Source organism: Caretta caretta, chromosome 8, assembly GCF_965140235.1.
Source record: "Caretta caretta isolate rCarCar2 chromosome 8, rCarCar1.hap1, whole genome shotgun sequence".
In the NCBI taxonomy this organism is placed as follows: domain Eukaryota; kingdom Metazoa; phylum Chordata; order Testudines; family Cheloniidae; genus Caretta; species Caretta caretta.
The window spans coordinates 101,605,481-101,629,648 of NC_134213.1; the positions used below are offsets into that span (position 1 = coordinate 101,605,481).

The window sequence follows — 24,168 nt, forward strand, 5'->3', positions numbered from 1 at the left end:
ATTGCAGGATTGGGACCCATTGGTCCATCTAGTCCAATGGTGTGTCTCAGACAGTGTCCGCCCCACATGCTTCAGAAACAGGGGTAACTCTGCAGTCCTTCCCAGGGGGAGACATTTGATTCTGGCCACACCATAAAGGGGGAGAGACCAAACCATAAGAAAGGTTAGAAAGAAACCTTCCTTAAAAGTTTTTAAGATCAGGCTTGACAAAGCCCTGACTGGCATGATTTAGTTGGGGATTGGTCCTGCTTTGAGCAGGTGGTTGGACTAGATGACCTCCTGAGGTCCCTTCCAACCCTGATATTCTATGTTCTGTGATGGTTTGAGCTTCATATGGGGCTGTCACTGGAAAAGGGAGGGAGGGTTAATTTTCACTTCCATCTTGTTTTCAAGGGGTCCAGCAAAAAGGTCTGATTTTCCAGAAATAATTGGGACCCTGAGCTAGGGTCGGAAATAGAGTTGGAAATCCTTTATGGGGTTTCTCCTGCCTCAAAGGCTGAGCGTGTGTCTGGAGCAGAACCAGACTCCTGTGGAAGTTTCAAAACAATGGAATTAAACAGCCTCAGTTATGCTCCCCCTTCTTGCTGACAGTGGAAAGAAGAGGGCACAGAGAGACACAAGGGAACGGTAGAAGTTTGAGTCTCCACCTCTGCATATTGGACTGGAGGGAAGCCAAACATGGTAGGTGTTTTATAAATGAATTTCGAGCTCGTGAAAGGTGCTGGATGGACAGACTTCAATGGAGCTAGAACAAGTTTCACCAGCTGAGGATCTGTCTCCTAGAGACTACGGCCAGATCCTCAAAGTTATGGGATTTAGGAACCTGGGTACCTTTGAAGATCTAGGCCTAAGGCCCTCTCTGTACTTAGAGCAGTTACAGCACAGACAATGGGAGTGCAAGTTTGCCCCTCACTGACTTAGACCTAGAGGGACCACTTCTAGGAGTACAAAGCTGGTTGAGTTTCCATGGCCCCTCTGCCGAGGCTGCCAATTAGCCCGAGTTGTGGTGGCTTCTGTGAAGCTGACACCCATCCAACAGAAACAGGCGTAAGGCCCACTAACTCATGCCACTAAGCCACTTGGTGATAGTCACAGCTTTGCTGGGCTGTGTTTGAATGGGTGGCCTAGAGATGAAAGGTTCTATAGATCAGTCCCAGTCCCCCAACCATCCTGTCCTGTGAAATTTCCTGTTTAAAATCATTTTATTGTTAATCCCAAATGACTGGAACCAGTTCTAACTCCTCTGATTTCTAATTTTTCCAGTTAGGGGTAAGCAACAATCCACTTGAGTGTTTACTAAGAACCCGGACACCCACCCCCACCCCCACCCTGAGGTGGTACTACTATTCAGACTGGCCCGGTCACTGATTCCTCACTTACGGGCTCATTGATCCTCTTGCAGAAGATTGCCAGGACGAAGAGGGCAGTAATTGGTGGGGCCAGATAACTGGTTATGGACTGAATGTAGTCAAAGAGCTGACCGCTGTTGGACATCTGAATGATGGGAATCCAGAGAATACTGATGACAATGAGGATGAGAACAAACACTCTGGAAGACCGGAGATTGGAACAAAGAGTATTAGCTCTGCATGCTTTAGAATCCACCTGGAAATGCAATCCCCAATTAAGAGAAGCTTCCTTGGGTTTTCAATGAATTCTAGGGAAAATCATTGTGCACCCTGAGTGAATTCCTCATCTGAAGTGAAATCTAGGACAGGTTTCTCCTGGTAATTGCAAGCAGGAAGTAAATTTCACTCTCCTAAGGAGGATGGCTAACAACCCTTTGCTGAGATCTGGTCAGAGTGCACAAATTAAGCTGTGTGGGGCCTTGTAAGCACCTGAATGGGAGAGATCCGAGGAGAATCCAGAGTGCTGCAAGAAGTGGTACAGGTGGTTCGGTGCCTGGCAATCTCAGGACTAGCTGACCCATTACTGCCCCAGTAGCCTGACATGGTTTTAGTGAGAACTGCTGGAGGCACTCTCTCTTGGATAAGACAGAGACCCTGACAACTTGTGATCATGAAAATCCCACAGCCACCTTTCAGAAGAGTAGAGGTGTTGAGTGCCTTCACCAAATTCCAACAAAGTCATTACCTCCTACTTAATAAAATTCCCACCGAAGTTTCAGCGGCATACAATATCCTCCTTCATTTCTGCCTTAAGCTGGTGTGCCATGTTGCTTTCGCCCCTCTCTATCCTTCACCTAACTCACAGGGATGTTTTGAAGCTTACTTGATGTGTTAATATGTGTGACCTCAGATAAAAGGCTCTACAGACCTGCAGATTATTATTAACAGTGTTAGTGGGAAGGGAACTGTTTTACAGCCTTGGTGTAATGCAGTATTGGCATCTGCCAATAGAGGGTGCCATGATTTCACTATGGATTGTGTTTAGGACAGGAGTCTATGACACATTTAGAGAACACAGAAGAAATAGTCTCTGCAGTTCAGTGGCAAATTGAGCCTGTGTATGTAATTGAATCTACTCCAGGTAAAGTTGGGAAACATAACTCAACTCAGGTTTTACTTTTTTCATTAATATGCATGTTAATTTTCACCTGTTTTTTCCCTCCCTCTAAAAGACACACTCTTGTTCAAATAAGAATTGATTCAGGGCAGTTCTTTGGCCTGTGCTGTATAGGAGGTCAGATGAGATGATCACAGTGGTCTCTCCTGGACTTGGAATCTATGAATCCCGGAGCCCAGATTAGGACATTTTGGAGAGTTTAAGACCTGCCATCAAAATAACAACAAAAAATGGTCTCTGCCTAAAACACTCAGTGAAGCCATAAGGAAGTGAGAGGACCTGCCAACAATCATGAGCTCCTGCTCCGTGGCTTTCTTGCGGATCCGCTGCCAGATATCTATGGCGAAGAGCGTGCTGCTGCTGTTGAAGATCGAGGTGAGGGAACTCATCAGGGCTGCCATCATCACAGCTATCATCAAACCCCGTAGTCCTGGGAAACCAACAAGGAAAATTTGGTTCAGATCGTTGGTCTTTTAGCTCCTGCATCATGTGCTGCAGATTAACATAAACAGAGTCCAGAGAGCTCTTTGGATCTGTGGCTCTGGTCCAGGCCCATCTTGACTTTTTAGAACTAGTGTCAGGATTCCTTCCCCACTCTGAACTCTAGGGTACAGGTGTGGGGACCCGCATGAAAGACTCCCTAAGCTTATTCTTACCAGCTTAGGTTAAAAACTTCCCCAAGGTACAAACTTTGCCTTCTTCTTAACCAGTATGCTGCCACCACCAAGCGTTTTAAACAAAGAACAGGGAAAGAGCCCACTTGGAGACGTCTTCCCCCAAAATATACCCCCCAAGCCCTACACACCCCCTTTCCTGGGGAGGCTTGAGAATAATATCCTAACCAATTTATTACAAAATCATCAAAGACCCAAACCCCTGGATCTTGGAACAATGGAAAAATCAGTCAGGTTCTTAAAAGAAGAATTTTATTAAAAAAAAAGAAAGGTAAAAGAATCATCTCTGTAAAATCAGGGTGGAAAATACTTTACAGGGTATTCAGATTTAAAACACAGAGGATCCCTCTCTGGGCAAAACCTTAAAGTTACAGAAAACAGGAATAAACCTCCCTCTTAACACAGGGAAAATTCACATAAAACAAAAGATAAACTAATCTCTCTTGCCTGGTTTACCTCTACTGGTTGCAATATTGGAGACTTGGATTAGGATGGGTTGGAGAAGATGGATTGCTGTCTGGCCTCTCTCAGTCCCAAGAGAGAATAACCACGTAAACAAAGAGCATAAACAAAAGCCTTTCCCCCGCCCCAAGATTTGAAAGTATCTTGTCCCCTTATTGGTCCTTTGGGTCAGGTGCCAGCCAGGTTAGCTGAGCTTCTTAACCCTTTACAGGTAACAGGATGTTGCCGCTGGCCAGGAGGGATTTTATAGCACTGTATACAGAAAGGTGGTTACCCTTCCCTTTATATTTATGACAGCCAGTCATAAATATAAAGGTCAAAATTGTTTAAGGTCAAATTCTTTTATTCCTTTATTCAAAATAAAAAAATTCCAGGAACATTTTTTTTCTTTAGAATTTTAATCTTTCAATTAAAAATGTGAAAACTAAAAACTTTAGTTGAAAAATTGGAAAATTTCCATAACATTTTTTGAAAAATATGTTGGGTTTTTTGGTTTCTTTTGATATTTTGCCATAGCGAACACTTTATTCTTTTCCGTTCAGTGCGGCTACTTCTATTTATCTATCTATTTATCCATCTGTTTGTCAAACACACACATACACACTTGCCTGCTACATAATGGAAAAGAAAACTTTGCTATCTTTTAATTTGTTTACCAATCCAACTGATAGTTGCAGGGCATTAGTTCCTCATTTGGATAGCTCAAAAGGCCACTTCATTCCAAGGACTCAGCTGTTCAGCACTAGTACAAGCCCATACCCCTTGGAATACAGCTTTCTCACCTACAGGCATGAGTCCCATTACGAGCTTAGGATAGGCAATGTTAGAACAACCCACTTTAGCTCCGCAGACGGTTTCACAGACTTTCGGGTCCACACATCCCACTTCATCTGTAGCAGAGAGGAAAGATTAGAAACCGAACAAGCCAGCTTAAACCTCCTTTGTGGCATATCTACTCCAGCTATTGGAAACTGTCTTAAAGGAGTGGATTTCTTGATACCTTATTATTTAATATAAGTCAGTAAAACAGCAAGAACAGAGTTTTCCAAGTTATAGCAATGGGAGCCAAAGAACATTTTGGGTCCCCAAATAAAGGTGGAGCCTCATGATGACACACTGCAAACTTGGCTCAGAGAAGATGGAATGCTTCACCCCTAGATGGGTTGGTGGCAGCTGGGATTGAACCTGGGACATCTGGTTCTAAACGCATGAGTCTTGACTGACTATGCTAAAAGAGCCAGCTCATCCATCTCTCTTTGTGGCCCAGCCATCACTAGAGGAGGACAGAGGAAACATGCACTGCAGCCCAGCTTGGCTCCCCCTTCACCTAGTGCATTCACAGCAAGCCTATCCAAAGCAACAGTGAGAATCTGAGGACTCACAGTTGCCTACCCTGCAGAACCCATGACAAAGCGGGAGGAAGAGGGTGACTCAGGTGAAATACTTTTTACTATTACATCAACGTCATAATGGAACAAACCAGATTCCATGTCTGACTCAAAGACCTGCCCCTAAAGTCTGTATGGGTCTGTCTACACTGCATTGTAAACTCAGGTCTGTGGGACCTGGGCTTGTGGACTCAGTGTTTCCAAGCCCATGCTTGAGCACCCACACTGCATTGTAAACCTGGGCTTACAGTTGCTGGATGTGCTGACATGTCCATACTGCATTATGTAGACCTTCAGACTTGGGTTTGCGGCTTTACCTGCCTCCACACTACAAATTGACAGGGCTAGGACCCAAGTCACAGCAGGATTTGGGCTCTGATCCACCCCCAGTAGGAGGTTTATAGGACCCGGGTCCTGAGTACTTCTTGACCTGAGTCAGACAGATTTGTGTGTGGATGGAAGGGGGAGTTGGCTCAAACCTGAGTCAGAGCCTGGGCTTAGGGTTCAGTCTAAACATACCCTATGTCTCCATGTCTCTCTCTAGCCTACTCCCTTTTGTCTCCTATTAGATACATGCAGTGTCCACAAGATGGCATTCTGACACCTGCCCCTTGCAACTTTCCCAATGGCTTCTGCCACAGGTGTCCTAAAGCAGCACCCCAAACCTGGAAGTGGAGTCAGGGGCAGGGAAGCTCCATCTGAATAGCTAACGGATGTGAGCACTATCTGGAGATAAACCTTGGGACAAGATTGCTGAGCTCTGGCAGGTCTGCACTGACACAAGGACATTGTATTCACAACCCACGAACAGTCCAACTGTAAGGAACAGCAGCTTACCTGGGTAAAGAGCTCTGCTGATCATACCAGGCATGACAATGAAAAACATCGAGAGCATTTTCAAATAACCCGCCAGCACTGATCCACCCTTGGCATGGGAGAGGTTCTTGGCAGAGAGAGACCTTTGTACTATAACCTGCCGTCAGCATAAAAATGGAAAGTGTTAAAAGAAAACCCTGCAGAGAGAAAACAGAGTCATCATCTAATGCAGGATACTTTCATCTCAAAGGATCCCAAAGCACTGTGCAAGCCTATGGGAAAATTCTCCTCTCTGATCTGCACTGCAGAACTCTGTTGCATGGTTCGCTCTTGCTGACACCAGCGAGGGTCTGATTGCAGGAAATTTTCCCTTGTCCTTCACAGGCATCACTTCATGGTGATGATAGCTGCTCCCCACCATCAAAACAAGCCCCCTACCCCCAACACTCAGAAGCATTGAGCTGCACAAGCTTGAGTAGCGGAAAGAATGGGCAGAGGCGGTGGCCCCCCAAAGACAGACAGACAGACAGACGGACACACACATTCATCATTTTACTGACTCTGCGAACAGTGCAGCAGCCTGGAAAGGAAGATACTGGGATGAAAGGCGGAAGGGGAGAAGAGAGAGAGAGAGAGAGAAAAGAGACTTACTTTACCTGATCAGTGCACCAACACCAAGTAGCCAGCACAGAGAGGCCGAAGATAAGCCCAGGCCAAGGAATGTCCCCAGTGACAGGGTTCCTGAGCATGTGGAAGGCGTCAGCGCGTGGGAGGTGACAGGTGGTGTTTGGGACGATGACACTGGGTATCATGGTGCTGTATTTCTCTTTAAGTCCTTCAAACCAGCCGACTTTTTCAAACCCTGAGAAGGAAGCAGGCAGTGGTTTAGGTTTGATGCCCTGCTACAAGGTCTTTCATCCATCTTGTTCTCTCCCCTCCTCGCTTTTTTCCCCCTCCTCTCTTCCTTGCTGTCCTCTCACATAGGTTTTCGTGGCCCAGTTGGCGTGTGTGATGGGGGTAGCAGGACTGCACCCAGAAACGCTGGGATGCGAATGGGATCTGTGGAATTCTGCAGTGCATTCTGGGGGAGACAGCAACAGCACCGCAGAATTCCCTTAGCAGTGGCATCATTACCCGGACTGGCAAGAAAGTGCCCCTGGAAGCCAGAGTCGCTGATCAAAACCCTTTGGAAGAGCCTCAGCAGGAAAACATGAAACCACGGGAGGCAGCATTTGGGTTACTGTTTGGTAGGCAGGGCTTAGAGCAAAGTGCTAAGGGTCCGTTTTTGTTTCCAGTGATTCCCTTGTAAATCCAGAGTAACTCCACGAGAGGAAAGCAGAAGAGATGGCTGAAACTCAAAGGAGTTAAGGGGCACCAGAGCAGAGTTTGACTCTGAGGATCTGATCCAGCAAGCTGCTCCGTCAACTCCCAAAGGGAGCAAAAGGCGTTCAACACCTTGTTTGGCTCAGACTGTAGGTAACACAGTCCCTCGTTCCTCTTACCTATAAAGGCGAGAACCGAAGCCCCGAGTACCATGATCACAGTCTGCAGCACATCTGTGTACATCACAGCCGTTAAACCACCTGTAGGGAGAATGGCAAACAACAGAGTAAGAGAGAGCCAAAGGGTGAGGTAATATCCTTCCAACAGAATTTGGTCAGTTACAGATATTACCTCACCTATCACATCCTTCGACCAACATGGCTACAATCACAGAGTAAGCAGGTCACCATATTTATATAAATGGCCAACTCTTCTGTGTTACCTGTGGGGGAGCTCTCCCCCCTATGAGGACTGCTTCCTAGGTCTCAGTTCTGGCATTCTGAAAGGGGCAACCAGGAGAATCCTAGGTTGGTATTTATCTGGCCCCAATTATCGCACTGCCTGACCACCTCATAGTCACTAATGGATCTGAGTCCCACAACACCTCTGTGAAGCACAGGAACATCATCTCCAATTTACCGGAGGGGAACTGAGGCACATATTAAGTCCCTTGCCCACAGTCACACCAGGAGTTGGTGGCTGAGCTGGGAAGCCAGGTCTCCAGAGGCACAGTCTGGTGCCCTACCCACTAGACCATCATCAAAGGACCAGCAAATGATGCAAACACTTGGGCTAGGGTCGGGATAGGAGTTTTCAGCCTTCTATGGGGACCAAGGAGCCTTCTGTAACCTCAGAAGCACCCTGCAGAAATTATCTGTTCCTAGAATCATAGAATCATAGAATATAAGGGTTGGAAGGGACCCCAGAAGGTCATCTAGTCCAACCCCCTGCTCAAAGCAGGACCAATTCCCAGTTAAATCATCCCAGCCAGGGCTTTGTCAAGCCTGACCTTAAAAACCTCTAAGGAAGGAGATTCTACCACCTCCCTAGGTAACGCATTCCAGTGTTTCACTACCCTCTTAGTGAAAAAGTTTTTCCTAATATCCAATCTAAACCTCCCCCACTGTAACTTGAGACCATTACTCCTCGTTCTGTCATCTGATACCATTGAGAACAGTCTAGAGCCATCCTCTTTGGAACCCCCTTTCAGGTAGTTGAAAACAGCTATCAAATCCCCCCTCATTCTTCTCTTCTGCAGGCTAAACAATCCCAGCTCCCTCAGCCTCTCCTCATAACTCATATGTTCCAGACCCCTAATCATTTTTGTTGCCCTTCGCTGGACTCTCTCCAATTTATCCACATCCTTCTTGAAGTGTGGGGCCCAAAACTGGACACAGTACTCCAGATGAGGCCTCACCAATGTCGAATAGAGGGGAACGATCACGTCCCTCGATCTGCTCGCTATGCCCCTACTTATACATCCCAAAATGCCATTGGCCTTCTTGGCAACAAGGGCACACTGCTGACTCATATCCAGCTTCTCGTCCACTGTCACCCCTAGGTCCTTTTCCGCAGAACTGCTGCCTAGACATTCGGTCCCTAGTCTGTAGCTGTGCATTGGGTTCTTCCGTCCTAAGTGCAGGACCCTGCACTTATCCTTATTGAACCTCATCAGATTTCTTTTGGCCCAATCCTCCAATTTGTCTAGGTCCTTCTGTATCCTATCCCTCCCCTCCAGCGTATCTACCACTCCTCCCAGTTTAGTATCATCCGCAAATTTGCTGAGAGTGCAATCCACACCATCCTCCAGATCATTTATGAAGATATTGAACAAAACCGGCCCCAGTCTTTTTAGAGCTCTTCAAAGACTGACTTCCAACTTGGGGAGGCAGGAAGAGCAGGAGAAGTCTTTGCTTCTTGGAGCCAAATGTTCAAAGGCTCATGCAATGGCTGAGCCATGCAAAATTAATAACTATTATTATTATATGCTTGTTTCACATGCTGCCTCCCCTCCCTCACTTTGTGCAGTCCTGCCCTGGAGAGGCGTAACTGAGCCCTAGCATTGCCCTGTTGATCTGCACGTACGGTTTTTCACCTTAAGTCCATTACTAGGGAGCCTGATCCAAAGCTCAAAGTCAATGGAATTCTGTCCATTAACTCCAATGGCCTTTGGATTGGGCCCAGAATGCACAGAAGTAAAATGCATAGGGGAAGCGAGTCTTCACCAGGCTCCAGATCAGTGTGCTGCTTTTAAGGCAGTATCATTACCAGCTATAGTGTAGACAGCTGTCACGGCTAGCAAGATCACGGTGGACAGGTAAAGGTTCCAGCCCAGGGAGACTTGGATGAACAGCGCTCCAGAGAAAATATCTGTCTGGAATAAGAGCAAGGAGAATTTGAGTCTCTAGTGGGTTGCATTTATCAGCACTTCCCTGACATAATCGCCAGCCCACCGGAAGGCTCAAAACCCATTAGATGGGCAACCAGAAGGGAGGATGCTTTGAAAGCGAGGGAGGGGGAGACAGAGGGGAAAAGGACAGACACAAGAGGATCAAGAAGGTGCATTGGGCTGTGGAGAGCATTGGGCCTGATTCAGTATTGCACTGTGGCTCCGTGTGCCAGGCCTGAGACAAGCAAAAACCCTCCCCTTCAGGTTAATACCCCTAGTGTGGGGGGCCTTCTGGGGTGAGATCAGGTTGGCCTGTCCCTCAGCAGCTCTATATCCATGCAGTGGCTTTCAGAAACCATTACAGCACAACTTAGAGCAGCCTGCGAGGGTTGTAAGTGGTTGGCACTTCATTCAGACAGGGTCAGAACTCCCTGCACTCTAAGTGGGAAACGGCTTCTGGCACTGGAAGGGGCAACTAAATGAATGCACTGACAAGAGCATGAGTCACTGGGAAACAAGGGAGGGTCCCAAGCACTGTGGGTGTCGTGAATGGTTAGTCTGAGCTCACTTTTCTAGTAGGTGGGGTCATCGGCATCTGTTAAAACAGAACATCTTGGTATCACCCTGGGCTTGGGACACTACATGATCTAATGGTCAGAGTGATGGACTATCAGCTGGACAGACCATGTGTGAGTAGCCAGTGTCTTGTGCTTCAACCTATCTATCTCAAAATGGACCCTAGTCAGCTCCTTACTGGTGTAGATCAGGGCTTCAATAACATTAGGCCTATTTATGCAGGCTGGAGATCTGAACTAGAGCTGCAGAAGCTACTTGGGTTTTACTTTGTGGAGGGGGATAGTAAATGAGGCCAGATTGAAAAAAAGCAGCATTAAAATTGAGATGCATCCATTATAAATACAGAAGGTGGCACATAACAAGTGGGGAGGTTTTGTTCTGTATTAATCAACTCAAAAGAAATCTGTAAACCTGGGATGTGGAAAGATGCAGGCACTGTCCATGGGAAAGCGAGACATAATGGAATGGTAAAGAGAGTGTTCCTCTCTGTCCCCAAATCATCTCCCTAAAATCCAGCTTCCATTAGACCGCCTGATCTTTACAGCCCTCAGATACACAAAGTGGTGAGGCGGCTGGCGGGGTGTGTGAAGAGCCTCCTGTACATAATGGAGTATGAGCTTTGTCTTCCCAGCAGGAAATATAAAGAGAACTGCATCCACACACTTTGACCCCATCTCTCACTCAGCTCTCCACTCTTCCTGGCAAGCAGGAGGATTATGAAACTGAGCAGCAAAGTTATTAACCTACTTTCCAGCAGGAAGTGCGGCATGAAAAATCCCCCTCATAACCAAACCTCCTGCTGTCGAGCCAGCCACTAAATACACACTCTGAAAACAAAAGGTGTTACCTTAGAGAAAACACCTCTGAGACCAATAAGCTGAACCAGACATGCCTGTCAGACGCGTATGAATTAGCCTTAGAAGAGAGGTCTCTGAGAATAAGCAGTGAATACTAAGCACACACCACTGAACCAAAATGCATTGGAAAATACTGCTTCCCCCAAAGCCACCTTGTAGCTGTGATGAGCCTTGGGTAGCTGTAGGCTCCCTCCCTCCCAGTATCTGGTACCCTGCTGTGCAGAGGAGCCTGCAGGTGACCAGGCTGTGGTTAACCTCCGATGGGGAGGTGAATATGAGCTCCATGTGCCAGAGTCCTTAGGGCAGGACCTTGGAGCGAGGCCTTTGATGCCACAGAACCAGAGCCCTAGAGACTGAAGCTCTGTATTTGCCTATGGAATAGGCATGACACAGGCAGCCGCAGTGCAAGCTTACCCAGACTGCCCCACCAGTCTGGTCCACCCCTGGCCTTTAGGGACCACTTCTAGGGTGAAAACGTAGCCCTGTGTCCATGACCCATTCATTCCTACTTCTCTCAGCCCAGTCTGCTAACCAAATAGCTCCTACTCTGCTGATGGCACCTACGACATACTGTACGGAGGCCAGCAACTCCTCTCACAGAAGCTGACCAGAAGTCATCAGCCCAGAAGGGCATTTGGGCCCAGATTCTCAAAGGTATTTAGGCTCCAAACTTCCACTGGCAGAAGGATCTGTGAGGATCCGGGCCTTAGTCACTACAGATGTGGGCTGGAAGTAAACTTAGAGATATTGGCTTTGAGACAAAAGACTGTAGTTCCCGTTACCAGTCCCTTGAACTGGCTAGTCCCCTGGGTAATGAATATCTCCTGTGCCTAAGACTTCACACTCTAATCCTCCCTCCGGGTGCACAGGTAACTCCCGTTAATGCACTGAGCAGAGAATATACTCCTTTCTTTGCAGCATGCAAATGATCAGAAGCTGATATTCCTTCATGTGCCATAAAATGCTACTGGCTTGTAACTAATAACGCTTTAAGAACGCTGTGCTTCTTTGCCTTAAGGTGGAATTCATTTCCCATTCATCTTACAGATTGAAATAATAGAAGCAATTCGTGAAGATGGAGGGACTAGAGATAACACTAGCTGTTTCCTTAAAATACAATTCTTAAAACTAGAAATTTCAGTAAAGAAAATAATCATAGAAATACTATTACTCTAAGATTATTTTGCAAAGAATTTAATCAACACAAGATGCAATGGATCAGCTCCGCAGACGGTGTACATTACTTTGGTGTACATGGAAGTCAGTTTGGAGCTAAGCCAATTTATACCAGCTGAGGATCTTTTCTGATCTATGGGAAGGAGTATGGGGGAAGCAAGAGGGCATTTATGGTGCATAATGACAGGTTTCAGAGGAACAGCCGTGTTAGTCTGTATTCGCAAAAAGAAAAGGAGTACTTGTGGCACCTTAGAGACTAACCAATTTATTTGAGCATGAGCTTTCGTGAGCTACAGCTCACTTCATCAGATGTTTACCGTGGAAACTGCAGCAGACTTTATATACACACAGAGAATATGAAACAATACCTCCTCCCATCCCACTGTCCTGCTGGTAATAGCTTATCTAAAGTGATCATCAGGTTGGGCCATTTCCAGCACAAATCCAGGTTTTCTCACCCTCCACCCCCCCACACAAATTCACTCTCCTGCTGGTGCTAGCCCATCCAAAGTTGTCACTTTGGGCTAGCACCAGCAGGAGAGTGAATTTGTGGGGGGGGGGGTGGAGGGTGAGAAAACCTGGATTTGTGCTGGAAATGGCCCACCTGTTGATCACTTTAGAAAAGCTATTACCAGCAGGACAGTGGGGTGGGAGGAGGTATTGTTTCATATTCTCTGTGTGTATATAAAGTCTGCTGCAGTTTCCACGGTAAACATCTGATGAAGTGAGCTGTAGCTCACGAAAGCTCATGCTCAAATAAATTGGTTAGTCTCTAAGGTGCCACAAGTACTCCTTTTCTTCATGGTGCATAATGTGTTCCTTAATTATTTGTAACGTTACTGTAAGGTTCACAGAGTGATTACTCTGCCTCTGTCTATGAAGCCAGCTTGCTGTAGACACAATGTTGCTTTCCAATGGGATACATACTGATATCTTGGTGAATATATAGAGAATGAGGGACAATACGGACATGTAGACTTGAATCCTCTGTCCTCCAAATCTCTTCTTCAGGTACTCGGGCATTGTGACAACTCCTGCAGCAATGTAAACAGGCACAAAAATCCAGCCGAGGGCCAGCAGCGCCCAGGTAGCCTGGCAATGGGGAGGAAGGAAAAAAAAGGGCCATAATTAAACACATATGACAGACTCTCCACAATGGAAATTCTCTGTACATGCCATGACAGTATCAGACAGCATGAGAATATGGTATCTCTAAGGGAGAGTATTGCTCTGCCATACAGACAGGAAAATCCAGGGACTTGGGGGTTACAAGGTGGTAGATGGGTGAATGAGAACAGGATAAACATGGCTGTCAGTACAGTGACAAGCCTTTGGAGATCTCTTGTCTCTCTCTTTTTATAGGATGTCAGATCCTGTTCCACTTCCTTGCCTCCTTGGCAAGATTTCCACTTCATTGCACTAGGTCTGTAAAAGGAGATGTAGTATTTGGTGACCTTTGGTACCAGCAGCATTACCACTTATGCCAAAGATCTAAGGCCCAGGAAGTTAGGAGCCTAAATACTTTTGAGGATCTGGGTCTAACTGACCTTCAGGCTCCCGGCTTCAGAGAAGCCTTTGAGCATCTCTTGATTTTTGCAGGACGGTATGACTTGGTTAGCAGATGAGGACGCTGAATGAACAGAATCTCTCTGAGCAGCAGAAAGAGAAGCAACAGAAAGACTCTGATGGACTTTTGGACAACTTTCTGTGTGATTGAACTGGATTTGCGCCTGCACATGGTAAAACCAGTGGCAATGCAGATCCAGCATGACATGAATTATTTGGTTTGGATGAAGTGTCTTTTGGGAGTTTAAAGTCTTCTCTCTCCCATCACACTCTGCTGCTCCAAAATCCAGCCCAGGCCAAAATGGAGAAGTTACAATGAGTGGAGTCACGTTTGCTCTCCATGGTCATCAAAATATATCGATATGTCTGACGGTGCACTGGCCTGCACTTAGACGCCATGTTCTCCTGAAAGGGCTTGTTAGTGCAAATTGGAATTCGCAACGGGACCCAAATCCCAATTCCCGTAGGCGCCTTGAAAATACCAGCTGCAGCGAAAATATATACAAGAAAACTGATCTTGGGTGGATTCCTACTTGCCCCTTGGGGATAAATTGGCACCATTACCAGGCTCTGCTCAAGGGAGGCCTTGGAATGGAACAGCAGAGATTCCGAGTTATCAGATTGATGAGTATTGCAGGAAAGCTAGCACCAGACTCACTCCTAGCCGGTGCAGCTAGTAATTCCTCTTGAGTTGTACATGCTACACCTCGTATTCATGCTCTTAGAAGGGTCAGCGGCTAACCTCCAATTGATTTCAATAGGCCCCAATTCACACCCAGTTGTTGAACACAGAAACACACATTTTGGAACCTGAAATGTTATTACAGTGTTGCTAGCTCTTGTGGTTTTATGGGGTGTGTAGGGTTGTGTGGGTGTGTAGGGCTGCCAACAGTCCCTTATTACAGGGGTTCGCAACCTTTTTCTTTCTGAGGCCCCCCGCAACGTGCTATAAAAACTCCACAGCCCACCTGTGCCACAACTGGTTTTCTGCATATAAAAGCCAGTGTTATGGATTAGTAAGCAGGGCAATAGCCTGCGGCCCCACACCACAGGGGGCCACGTGAAACTAAGATGCTCAGGCTTTGAGGGGCCTCAGACTTCAGCGGGGGCCCAGACTTCAGCTCTGCATGGTGGGGCTTTCACTTTTTGCCCTGGGCCCCAGTGAGTCTAATATCAGCCCTGCTTGGTGGCCCACTAAAACCTGCTCGTGGCCTGGATGAGAATTACTGCCTTGTTACAAGGGATGTCCCTTATTTTTTCATCTCTGTACAACAAGATTGGGAGTTGCTGAGCACTGCAAAAAGCAGGAATAAATACCCCTGGCAAATGTAGGCAAGTACTGCTTATTATTAATTATAATAAAAAACAATAATATCAGGAGGAAGGGTGGGGAGGGGGTGCTAAGAACACAGTCCCTTATTTTAAAATACAATGTTGGCAACCCTACGTTTGCGAGATGTGTTGTTTTCCCTAAAGCCCCAGGTCCTGGAATCCTGTAGCTATGTGAGAATTTCAACTTTTATTTAGCCTTCATGGCTGCAAAGCACAGCCTAAAAACATAACTTGGGAGCTCCCTGAAGGTTCAGTAAGCAGCAGTTTAAAGAAAAAGAACCACAACATTTACATATTTTAAGTCTCGTGATTTTTAAGACAATCTCGTGATTTTTAGGGGGCCTGATTCAGGAGTTGTGAGCACGGGAAAGCGGGGGGTGTGACAATACTGTTAATAACAGATTCATGGAACCCACACCCCGTCCCCTTGTAAACTGTAACTCCAGGGCAGCCTGGATTCTTACATTCCACTCAAAGCCCCCGACGGCGAGGCCCCCAGCTGCTCCTGTACCTGCTAGGCCGATGAACAAGCCACTGCCCACGTTGCTTGACATCAGGGAGGCTCCAATCTGGAAGACACCGCACAGGCAGAGAATGCAGAGAGTCATTGCAAGTCGTTTCTAAGCAACATAAAGCACTTCCCTATGGCCCATCCTGCTGTCACGTCGGAGCTGCTGTCTGATGGATTTTTTTTTTAAAGGATACCGTGCTTTGACTTCTTAAAGTACTCTACCATATGTGAGTCTGCCCCCTGGTGCCGGCCCTCATCCAGTCAGTTTTCATTCAGTCACTGACTTCAGTGGGAGTTTTCCCTTCGACAGACACCACGGCGGAGTTGTCTTCGTGAATTCCGAGGAGCTCAGATACACCAGTGAGGGATACCACAGCAGTTACATAGGTAAATAGATGGATAAGGTCCGAGCACAGATTCAGGATGGGGCCCATTTAAAACAAGCTCTTGTTCCCTTTTAAGTTTATGTATTGTAAACATGTACATTATTGCGGACCCTCTTTATGGCTTATTCCAATCTATGGGTATTCCATGAAGTGCAAGGAATCTCCCCACACATTTATTGCTTTGCCCCCAGAGTATCGATGCAGGCTGCGGGACCCGCCCCAGACGCTGTTGCTCCCTTGGGCTCCCTCCCACTGGAGATCCCCTTCCTCTGCTGCAGCTGTTGCCCTATGTGCCACCCTGACAAAGTGGGTGAGATGGAGTCGTGTTAACAGGGGTGCCCTCGGTTCACCTCTAAAGGGGGATCCCCAACCACAGCAGAGTCCCCAGGGAAGAATGAATGCAGCTCCAGGTGGTGGCATGTTTTCTGGATGAGGTCTGCAAGCTTGGGGTGGGGAAGTGCATGTGAGAGAGCAATATGCATCCTTAAACTCCACCTACACCTCCCTTGGTCTATTCAGTCCCCACCCACTGTGCAGGTCCCGCCTCCCAGACTAGCAGAGGGGCTAGTTGCAATGTCTGGGGAACGGGCTGGCACCATGGCAGTGTCTGAGATGCCCTACAGGGAGGGAAGGCCCCCTCCATGTGTGATCAGCGTTTGAGTTTAGCTGCTGGTTTGTAAAGCACTTTCAGCTTCAAAGTGTGACATAAATGCACCATGTGCAATGTAGCCTCATGTGATCACTCCTCATGCTTATGCCCAGGGCGTGACTCTGCTCCTCCTATTCGCGAGGTGCCCCATTGAAATGCAACCCAACGGGAGTGATGGATGCAGAACTGCCCACATTTGTGAGTGCTTGTCACGTTAGCAGGTGTTGGGCTGATACCACATCTGCAGGGCAGCGCCGCTCGACCTCCCTGGGCTGTCTTATTGGCTGCTGTCCGTGCGGCTCAGCAAGATAACCGGAGGGGCAGTTATAAAAATGTCCATTCAGCAGAGGTTATGCAAATCAAACACTCCCTCGCAGCTGGGGCCCTGGCTGGTGATAGCAGACACCGTGCCCCTGGGGCTCCTTTAAGTTCTGTTCCTTTCGTCACCCTTTGTTAGCAGAAAGGCTCATGTTTGACAAAGATCGATGAAACGCAGGACGCTTGGATACGCGGGGTGAAAAGGGAGGGGCTTGTGGGCAGACCTTATTCAAATCTCCCTGCTCTCAGAATCTCACAAAGTCAGGGGGTGCAGGCATTTGGCACTTTCCTCTGGAAATACTGTGAGACCAACCCCCTTTCTCCCGGTGGGCCAAACTCTGATGTCCTTACAGGCCCAGAGCCCCCTGCCCTGGTCAGATCTACACAGGGGATTGTGAGGGAGGAAATCTTTGTGAGGATCCCCACACAGAAACCCCACCTCCCACAGCATTTCTCTTCCCCCCACCCTTATCCCCACCCAACAGTCTGTGAAGACCTGTCCCCAAACCTAGCAGGCCCTGAGCCTCTGCATTGGGCCTTGTGCCCCACCCCAGCTTCCTGGCCACATGGATCTATCAGAGCTGAAACAACAGAGTGTCCCCATTGTGCCCCAGAGGGAACCATGCTGAGATGACACAGTTTCAGCCTTAAACTCCAAGGGATTAGAGGGATGACATTATGTGTAACCTCCTCACGGGTCCCCTCCATCTCCACCCCGTCCCTGTATGGCCCCCAAACCCATGGAGACGCCATTGCAGGGTCTAGGATGGGGTTAGGGAGGAGATGGCAGCTGGGATGTGGCTGAAGGAAAGCAGAGGAGCCTCACCTACAGTGTGCCCTCCATCTATGGGGCAGCTGAGGATCATCTGGGCCTTAGTTTTTCCTCCGGAAAAAGCCAATGGACTTCTGACCAAGTAGGAATGGAGGTGAAATCCTGTCTACATGGAATTGAACGGCAAAACTCCCACTGATTTCAATGGGAACAGTGTTGCCCCCTGAGTAGTTATCATGCCAGTATTCCCACTGGGGTAGCCAGGAAGTGAAGGCTTGCAAAAAGAAAAAAAGAAAAAAGGACTTTTGCATTTATAACCTGAGAGAATCCAGTACCTTTCTATAGGCAAATATTTACACTCCAAGCCCGGATCTTGCATGGTTCAAGAAACACTTGCATGGAAAGAATGTTGCATGGATCTTAAAGAATGTGTGACCCTGGGAAGGCTGCAACCCATGCATAAATGTGGGTTCAAACACATATAGATGGAAAACTGCAGCAGTCTGGAAAATGCTAACACCTCAGGTTAATTTAACACTGCCCCTAGCATGGTCCAGTGATCCCTTAACTAGATGAAAGCAGGATACGCTGCTCTTCCCATAGAATAAAGCACCCCTGGCTTTAAGTATCACTCTCCTTTGGGACAAAGACTTGCCACACCTCTACACAGGCCGAATTCATCCCAGGTGGCCACTGACATCAGTGGAGATACACCAGGGATAAATCTGGCCGTGCATTGCCAAAGCTTTGGCTTCCCTCCTGCGGAAAGTTTGCTTTCCAACCACACCTTGTCTGAACAGCAGATTCCTAATATGAGCTCTGAGCAAAGAGTAATAGAGTTTGACCTGCCCCTCACCTTCTGAGAAAGTTAAAATATTAATATTGCATGAAGCCGGAAGCCGTGGCCAGAACGAACACTGCCCTGCTTCTCCATATAGTAAACTGCCGATTAAAAGGCTGACTGGTGTAACGTGAAATTGTATCTTGGGTAAATATACTGATTCCCAAGGAACGTAAATACCTTCTCTAATCCACACATCCGACTGTATCGGACACCGATGTAAGAAACACAGAAGATGTAGAGCAGTGAGACAGTGGCCCTGTTATTTATTCTGGTAGTGCGTGTGTCCAACTCACAGGAAGACACATATGCTCCAAGAAAAATAATCCTGAAGCCCTGGAAATGGTTGTCTGCGGTTCCACGGCCCATCACGAGACCATGGGGAGGGTGCCCATTTGACCCTTGTCGTCACTGTATTTACCCTACGGCTTATCCCAGGGGTGGACAAACTTTTTGGCCCGAGGGCCACATCTGGGAATAGAAATTGTATGGCAGGCCATGAATGCTCACGAAATTTGGGTTGGGGTGCAGGAGGGGGTGAGGGCTGTGGTTGGGGGTGCGGGCTCTGGGGTGGGACCAGAACTGAGGAGTTCAGGGTACAGGAGGGGGCTCCAGGCTGGGGCAGGGGGTTGGGATGCGGGGGGGTGAGGGCTCTGGCTGCAGGCTCTGGGGTGGGGCTGGGGATGAGGGGTTTGGGGTGCAGGAGGGTGCTCTGGGCTGGGACTGAGGAATTCAGGGCACAGGAGGGGGATCAGGGCTGGGGCAGGGTTTGGGGCACGGCAGGGAGCTAGGGGTGCAGGCTCCAGGCGGCGCTTTTCTCCAGCAGCTCCCAGAAACAGTGGCATGTCCCCCCGCCAGCTCCTATGCAGAGGCACAGCCAGGCAGCTCTGTGCACTGCCCCATCTGCAGACACCACCCCTGCAGCTCCCATTGGCCATAGTTCCTGGCACATGCCGCTACTTCCGGGAGCTGCGGCATGCGCGTGCGAAGTGGCCCCCGACCCTACTCCCAGCTGGAGCGGGGCAAGCCCCAGACACTGCTCCCCAGCAGGAACTCAAGGGCCAGATTAAATCAGATGGAGGGCAGGATGGGGCCAGTGGGCTGTAGTTTGCCCACCCCTTGTTTATCCTCAGACCCCACTCCAGCTCCCATTAAAGTCAATGGAGAAAAACTTCAGTGGGAGAGGGATCATGCCCTCTGTTACACTAATGTAAAATCATGAGTAACATCATCAAACTCAATGGAGATACATGGGGCGGGGGTTGGAATCAGTGATAGAGGAAAGGCAGGTTCTGTGGGTCTGACTGCCTTCACTGAGAGTGGTTTTTACACAGAGAGGACTGCAGGCTTCACTGGAGTTACTCCTGGTTTACATTGGTGGAAGAGAACAAAAGCTATAAGCCAAAATCTTCAAATCTGGCTTCCTACCATCAGGCTCCTAAGGCCATGCTTAGACAGCTAAATAAATGAGACTTGACCTTCAGGGTAGCTGAAGCTCGCACCTCAGTCAATGGGAACTTCAGGGCCTCTAAGCCTCTGAAAGGCCACATTGATTTAAGTGCCTGAATCTGGATTTAGGAGCCTCACTTTGGGTTGTTTGCCATTTTTCTTCCACCTTCAGGCTGTTGGCTATGGGATGGAAATACTGTAAACAAATATGGGCTCTGTCAGATCAGGAGGGGAGATTAGTTCCAAAGTTGGGGGGGTCATTAGGTGGAAATGCGGTTTGGCCAACCCTTTTGGTTAAACGGGAGGGTCTATTGGCACCTCAGCTGATCTCAGCTGCTGTGATATCACATGAGAGGCCTGCCCTGGAGACCATCTCTCATGACCAAACCCTTTAGGGTGTTATTGCTCAAAGCTGAAACCCTGAAGTTGCCAGAATGTTGCCACCCAAACTGGAATTTACCTGGGACTCTGGGGTTAACCTCCCAACTCCTGCAGAGAGTGCCGGGATGCTTCAGTTATCAAAAGTGGTCAGAGGACAGCACCTTCAGCAGCAGAGCAGACCGCCTGCCATGTTGCATCATATGTTTCCTCAGGTGTCAGTATTAAAACAGTCACACCTGGACTCAAGTGGGGCTCAGCGCCTCTGAGAATCAAGCTCAAAGTATCTCAAGTTGGGCCCGGAAAACAGAAGCAGGCAAACTCAGAGGCTGCTTTTGATCTAAGCAACTTGCCAGATAGTGAATCAGTAGGAGATCCAAGGCTGGAACCCAGCCCTCCTAGCACCCACTCATGTGTTCTAACCACTTGGCCATATTAGCTCCTGGAGTGAGCCGAGCCACCAGACACAATGAGAAATAAGAACAGTAAGGATCCTGGGAAAAGCCAGTTTCCTTTCAACATCTTTTAAACCTTCCACGCTCTAGTCACAAAAACACCCCCTACGCTTTTCCCTAAACGTCACCTGGGAGAATTTGGAGCACAGAGCACATGAAAGCAATGACAGTTGTTATATATACGTACGCCTCTCCAAGAGAAGAGGTTGAAAACATAGCCTAGAGGATTTATGGGCACTGTATACACAGAGAAAGAAGTTTTTGGTTGAAAACTGTATTCCGATACCAGCGACTCACTAGAGAGAGATATGGCTGTATATTTTGCAATTGGAGGAAAAGATTATTTATTCCTGTGACACCTTTATTCTTTTAAAACTTTTAAATAACTTTTAGGTGTACCTTTCGTTCCCACAAAAGCGTGCCCTTTAAGAGCTTTGTTCCTTTCTCGTGAATCATTTTGGAGATTTGTATTTTTGTGGTTTGGAGCCAAGTTTTATTCCTCGCACAGTCAATAGCGTAGACTTTCCCCCACCCGGGGAGGGTAGAGGCAAAGGGCTCTGCTATACGATTGTTTTCTTTGTAGTTTCTACATGATTTTTACGGCATCATGCAGACCTGAGTCATTTAATGCTCCCACGGCTGTTCTGCAGCTGTATGTGAAGTGAGTTGGGAACAGGGGGAGGATCTAAATCCAGCTCCTCATGGGCAGCTGGGGCTGCATCACAGAAGCCACATCACCAGATATCCCCTTGCCTCTGACCTGAGCAAAAAAGCTAAGAATTGAAAAGACCAGAGAGACTGAACTGTCTGTTTTCTCCAAGTAGGGGTCTCTGTAGCTCAGGGCTTAGGCTCCTGGGCAGAGCTGTGGGGGGAGGGTACTTTGTGGTTGGGGGTCCCTGTAGCTCAGGGCTGAGACTCCTGGGCAGAGCTGTGTGGGGTGGGTACCGCCTTGCTGTGCCTGTCCCCAGACTTTTCTATCAGATACCTGGATTCGCTTGAAACCCAATTTTTAAGTAACAAGTGGAAGCATCAGACTCACAGGCAACCATGTCATGGACCGTCCAGCCAGGAAATACCCTCCAACTGTCCCCCGGCTTGCCCGTATGGATGACTGAAAAACAGAACAAACATTAAGTGCTTCCCCCCCACGGGTTCCCGTCCATCACACTGGCCCCGCTCTCCAGTCGTCCTGCCAGCAACATGCTGGGAGTCATCCCAGGTCTGCCCTCCCAGCAACTGCTAGAATTGACTACCTCTCCGTGTCCAGGCCATCCAGTGCTTTGGCTTCTGGAGGATTCAATAAACCATTTGGCAGACGCTCAAGGTGCAGTTAAAACAGGGGAATAATGCACAGTGCTCCAGTACCGTCCAGCGGGGTGAAACCTCCGGCTGTAGCCCATCCATTCCTGGGACGTCGGAGAGATCACCTTGTCGGAGACCCCAGACTGCGTATTACATAGTGCACATGGGATTGCACTGGGGCACTGAAGAGTTACCTCATTCTAGGGGGAACTCTGAGTGGAACTGAGCCTTAGGAAGACCAATCCTTCCCGAGCTTCCCAGGAAACGTACAGCTTGTCCCCTGCATGTTCCCAGCCAACGCTTCTGGCCAGTGAGAAGGGGAATGCTTCCTGTTAGCTCATTATTAACACTAGCCTGAGCTAACAAGCCTCATTGGTTTCTGAGCTGGAGGCCTGCTTGTTACTTTGCAAGTCGGAAAGCCCCTTGGTTTGTCAGGACATTGTACCCAGAAGTTACCAACCAGCAGTGAGTTGTTGCTCCGCTCTGATTTGTGCGGCAACCTCGTCTGCATCTTGGTACCCAGGATATGGAGCAGCATTGCCACTCAGAGGAGTCAAAAGGTTTGGTCCTGCTTGCAGCAGATGCATGGGGAACCTGAGACTGGGGGTGCGGAGTGAAGGCCTACGTTTTCCATTTTCCTTCTCCCCATTCCTATGTATGCTGGCTGCCGGCTTGGATAGAAGCTACCCTCTGACTGGGTGATGGGGCTTCTGAATCCATTTAACAATCTCCCAGTGAGTGCACATGTGAGGAGTACAAAAAGACTTCCCCAGCCAGGCCGCTAGGTCACTCTTCCAAGTAGGCTGGGTCAAAGAAAATAGGGATCAAATAATCATCTTTACAAATTTTCCAATGCCCGATTCAGTCCTTTTCTCTTCATTCCCCCTCTTACGCCAGGCAAGTCTCCCAGCTCGCCATTCTGCAGCCATTCCATGGGGAGCCTCACCCCTTCTCCCCAGTCCATTATGGGATACTTTGCAATTCTGGTGGCACTAACCTTTCCTCAATGCCGTTCAGGGGATTGCAGGGAATGGAATCAGAGCTGCCTGGGAGTGTAGGGGAAAATGTTCCTACTCTCAACGCCCTAGCATACCAGTCAAGTCCTGCTACTATCTGGCCCTACATAAGTGCTATGTACATATAAAACAGCAGGCTGATTATAAGCAGATATCTTTGCACACACACGAGGCCCATAGCTGATTACACATACTGCTTGTCTTCTGTCCCCTAATGGAAGCAAATCATTGAGCTCCCGGACTCACCCATATCCCAACGGCAAGGACGAAGACAAAATAAATGATGACAACAATGATGTCCACAACCTCGAAGGTAAGGTTCCTCTGTCCAGGCTGGCCAGGTGGCTCTGTGGTGGCCGGGGTGGGCTGGCTCATGGCTGCAAATGAACTGCTGATTGTCTCTCTCTCACACTGGACTTTGATGTGTGTTTTCCTTCATTATTCTCCTTTAATAATTAACAGGGTTGGGAGAGTGTCAGTGGGGGAGATCGAGAAACACAGGGTGGCAGATAACACTGTTGGCACACGGGCAATTGGTGGATCCCTGCCTGCAGCATACATCGGCATCCTGTACTGAGCCGGTCATCTCAGTCCTGCCTTGTAATATGCCAAGCTAAGGATGGGCAAACCCTCACAGGGTCTGGAAGGTGGCTCAGATAAGCGAGTTCAGGGAATCAGGATTAAAGGGACTTGAAAGACCTTGAATTAACGAATAAATGGATTTAGGATGTCACGTTTATTTTGATGGGTACCAAACAGGAATCACTCCGAGAATATGGGCTGGGGAAATATAATTGAACCTACAACATGCTGGGACTAGATCTTCCCACAACATACTTAGACTGGGGTAGGGGCCAACTTTCTGCACTCTGAGGTTCCATCACAATACAAAGAATAAATTGTACAGGGCCTGTTCTGGCTAGGGTTGCCAATTGTCTAATCACACAAAACCAAACACACTGCAGTTGTTTGCAGGGGTGCGGGCTCTGGGAGGGAGTTTGGGGCA

At 48.1% G+C, this 24,168-nt stretch overlaps 1 protein-coding gene across 7 annotated transcripts in view; it reads right to left on the bottom strand.

The window, feature by feature from the left end:
• SLC5A9 (solute carrier family 5 member 9) overlaps positions 1–24,168 on the bottom strand; it is a 111,071-nt gene that overhangs the window by 19,079 nt on the left and 67,824 nt on the right. For 3 of the 7 annotated variants that reach the window (XM_048860481.2, XM_048860480.2, XM_075131861.1), the window contains 11 exons: positions 23,409–23,608; positions 21,884–21,955; positions 15,550–15,654; positions 13,115–13,279; positions 9,458–9,563; positions 7,369–7,449; positions 6,523–6,728; positions 5,888–6,023; positions 4,445–4,552; positions 2,806–2,956; positions 1,381–1,549 (listed from right to left, as the gene is read on the bottom strand). In XM_048860481.2, coding sequence (XP_048716438.1) covers positions 1,381–1,549; positions 2,806–2,956; positions 4,445–4,552; positions 5,888–6,023; positions 6,523–6,728; positions 7,369–7,449; positions 9,458–9,563; positions 13,115–13,279; positions 15,550–15,654; positions 21,884–21,955; positions 23,409–23,537 — 1,428 coding nt within the window. In that variant the 5' untranslated portion in view covers positions 23,538–23,608. Of the gene's footprint in view, positions 1–1,380; positions 1,550–2,805; positions 2,957–4,444; positions 4,553–5,887; positions 6,024–6,522; positions 6,729–7,368; positions 7,450–9,457; positions 9,564–13,114; positions 13,280–15,549; positions 15,660–21,883; positions 21,956–22,097; positions 22,410–23,408; positions 23,609–24,168 lie in introns of those variants that run through there. The other 4 variants (XM_048860482.2, XM_075131862.1, XM_048860483.2 and 1 more) reach the window with 4 other exon arrangements.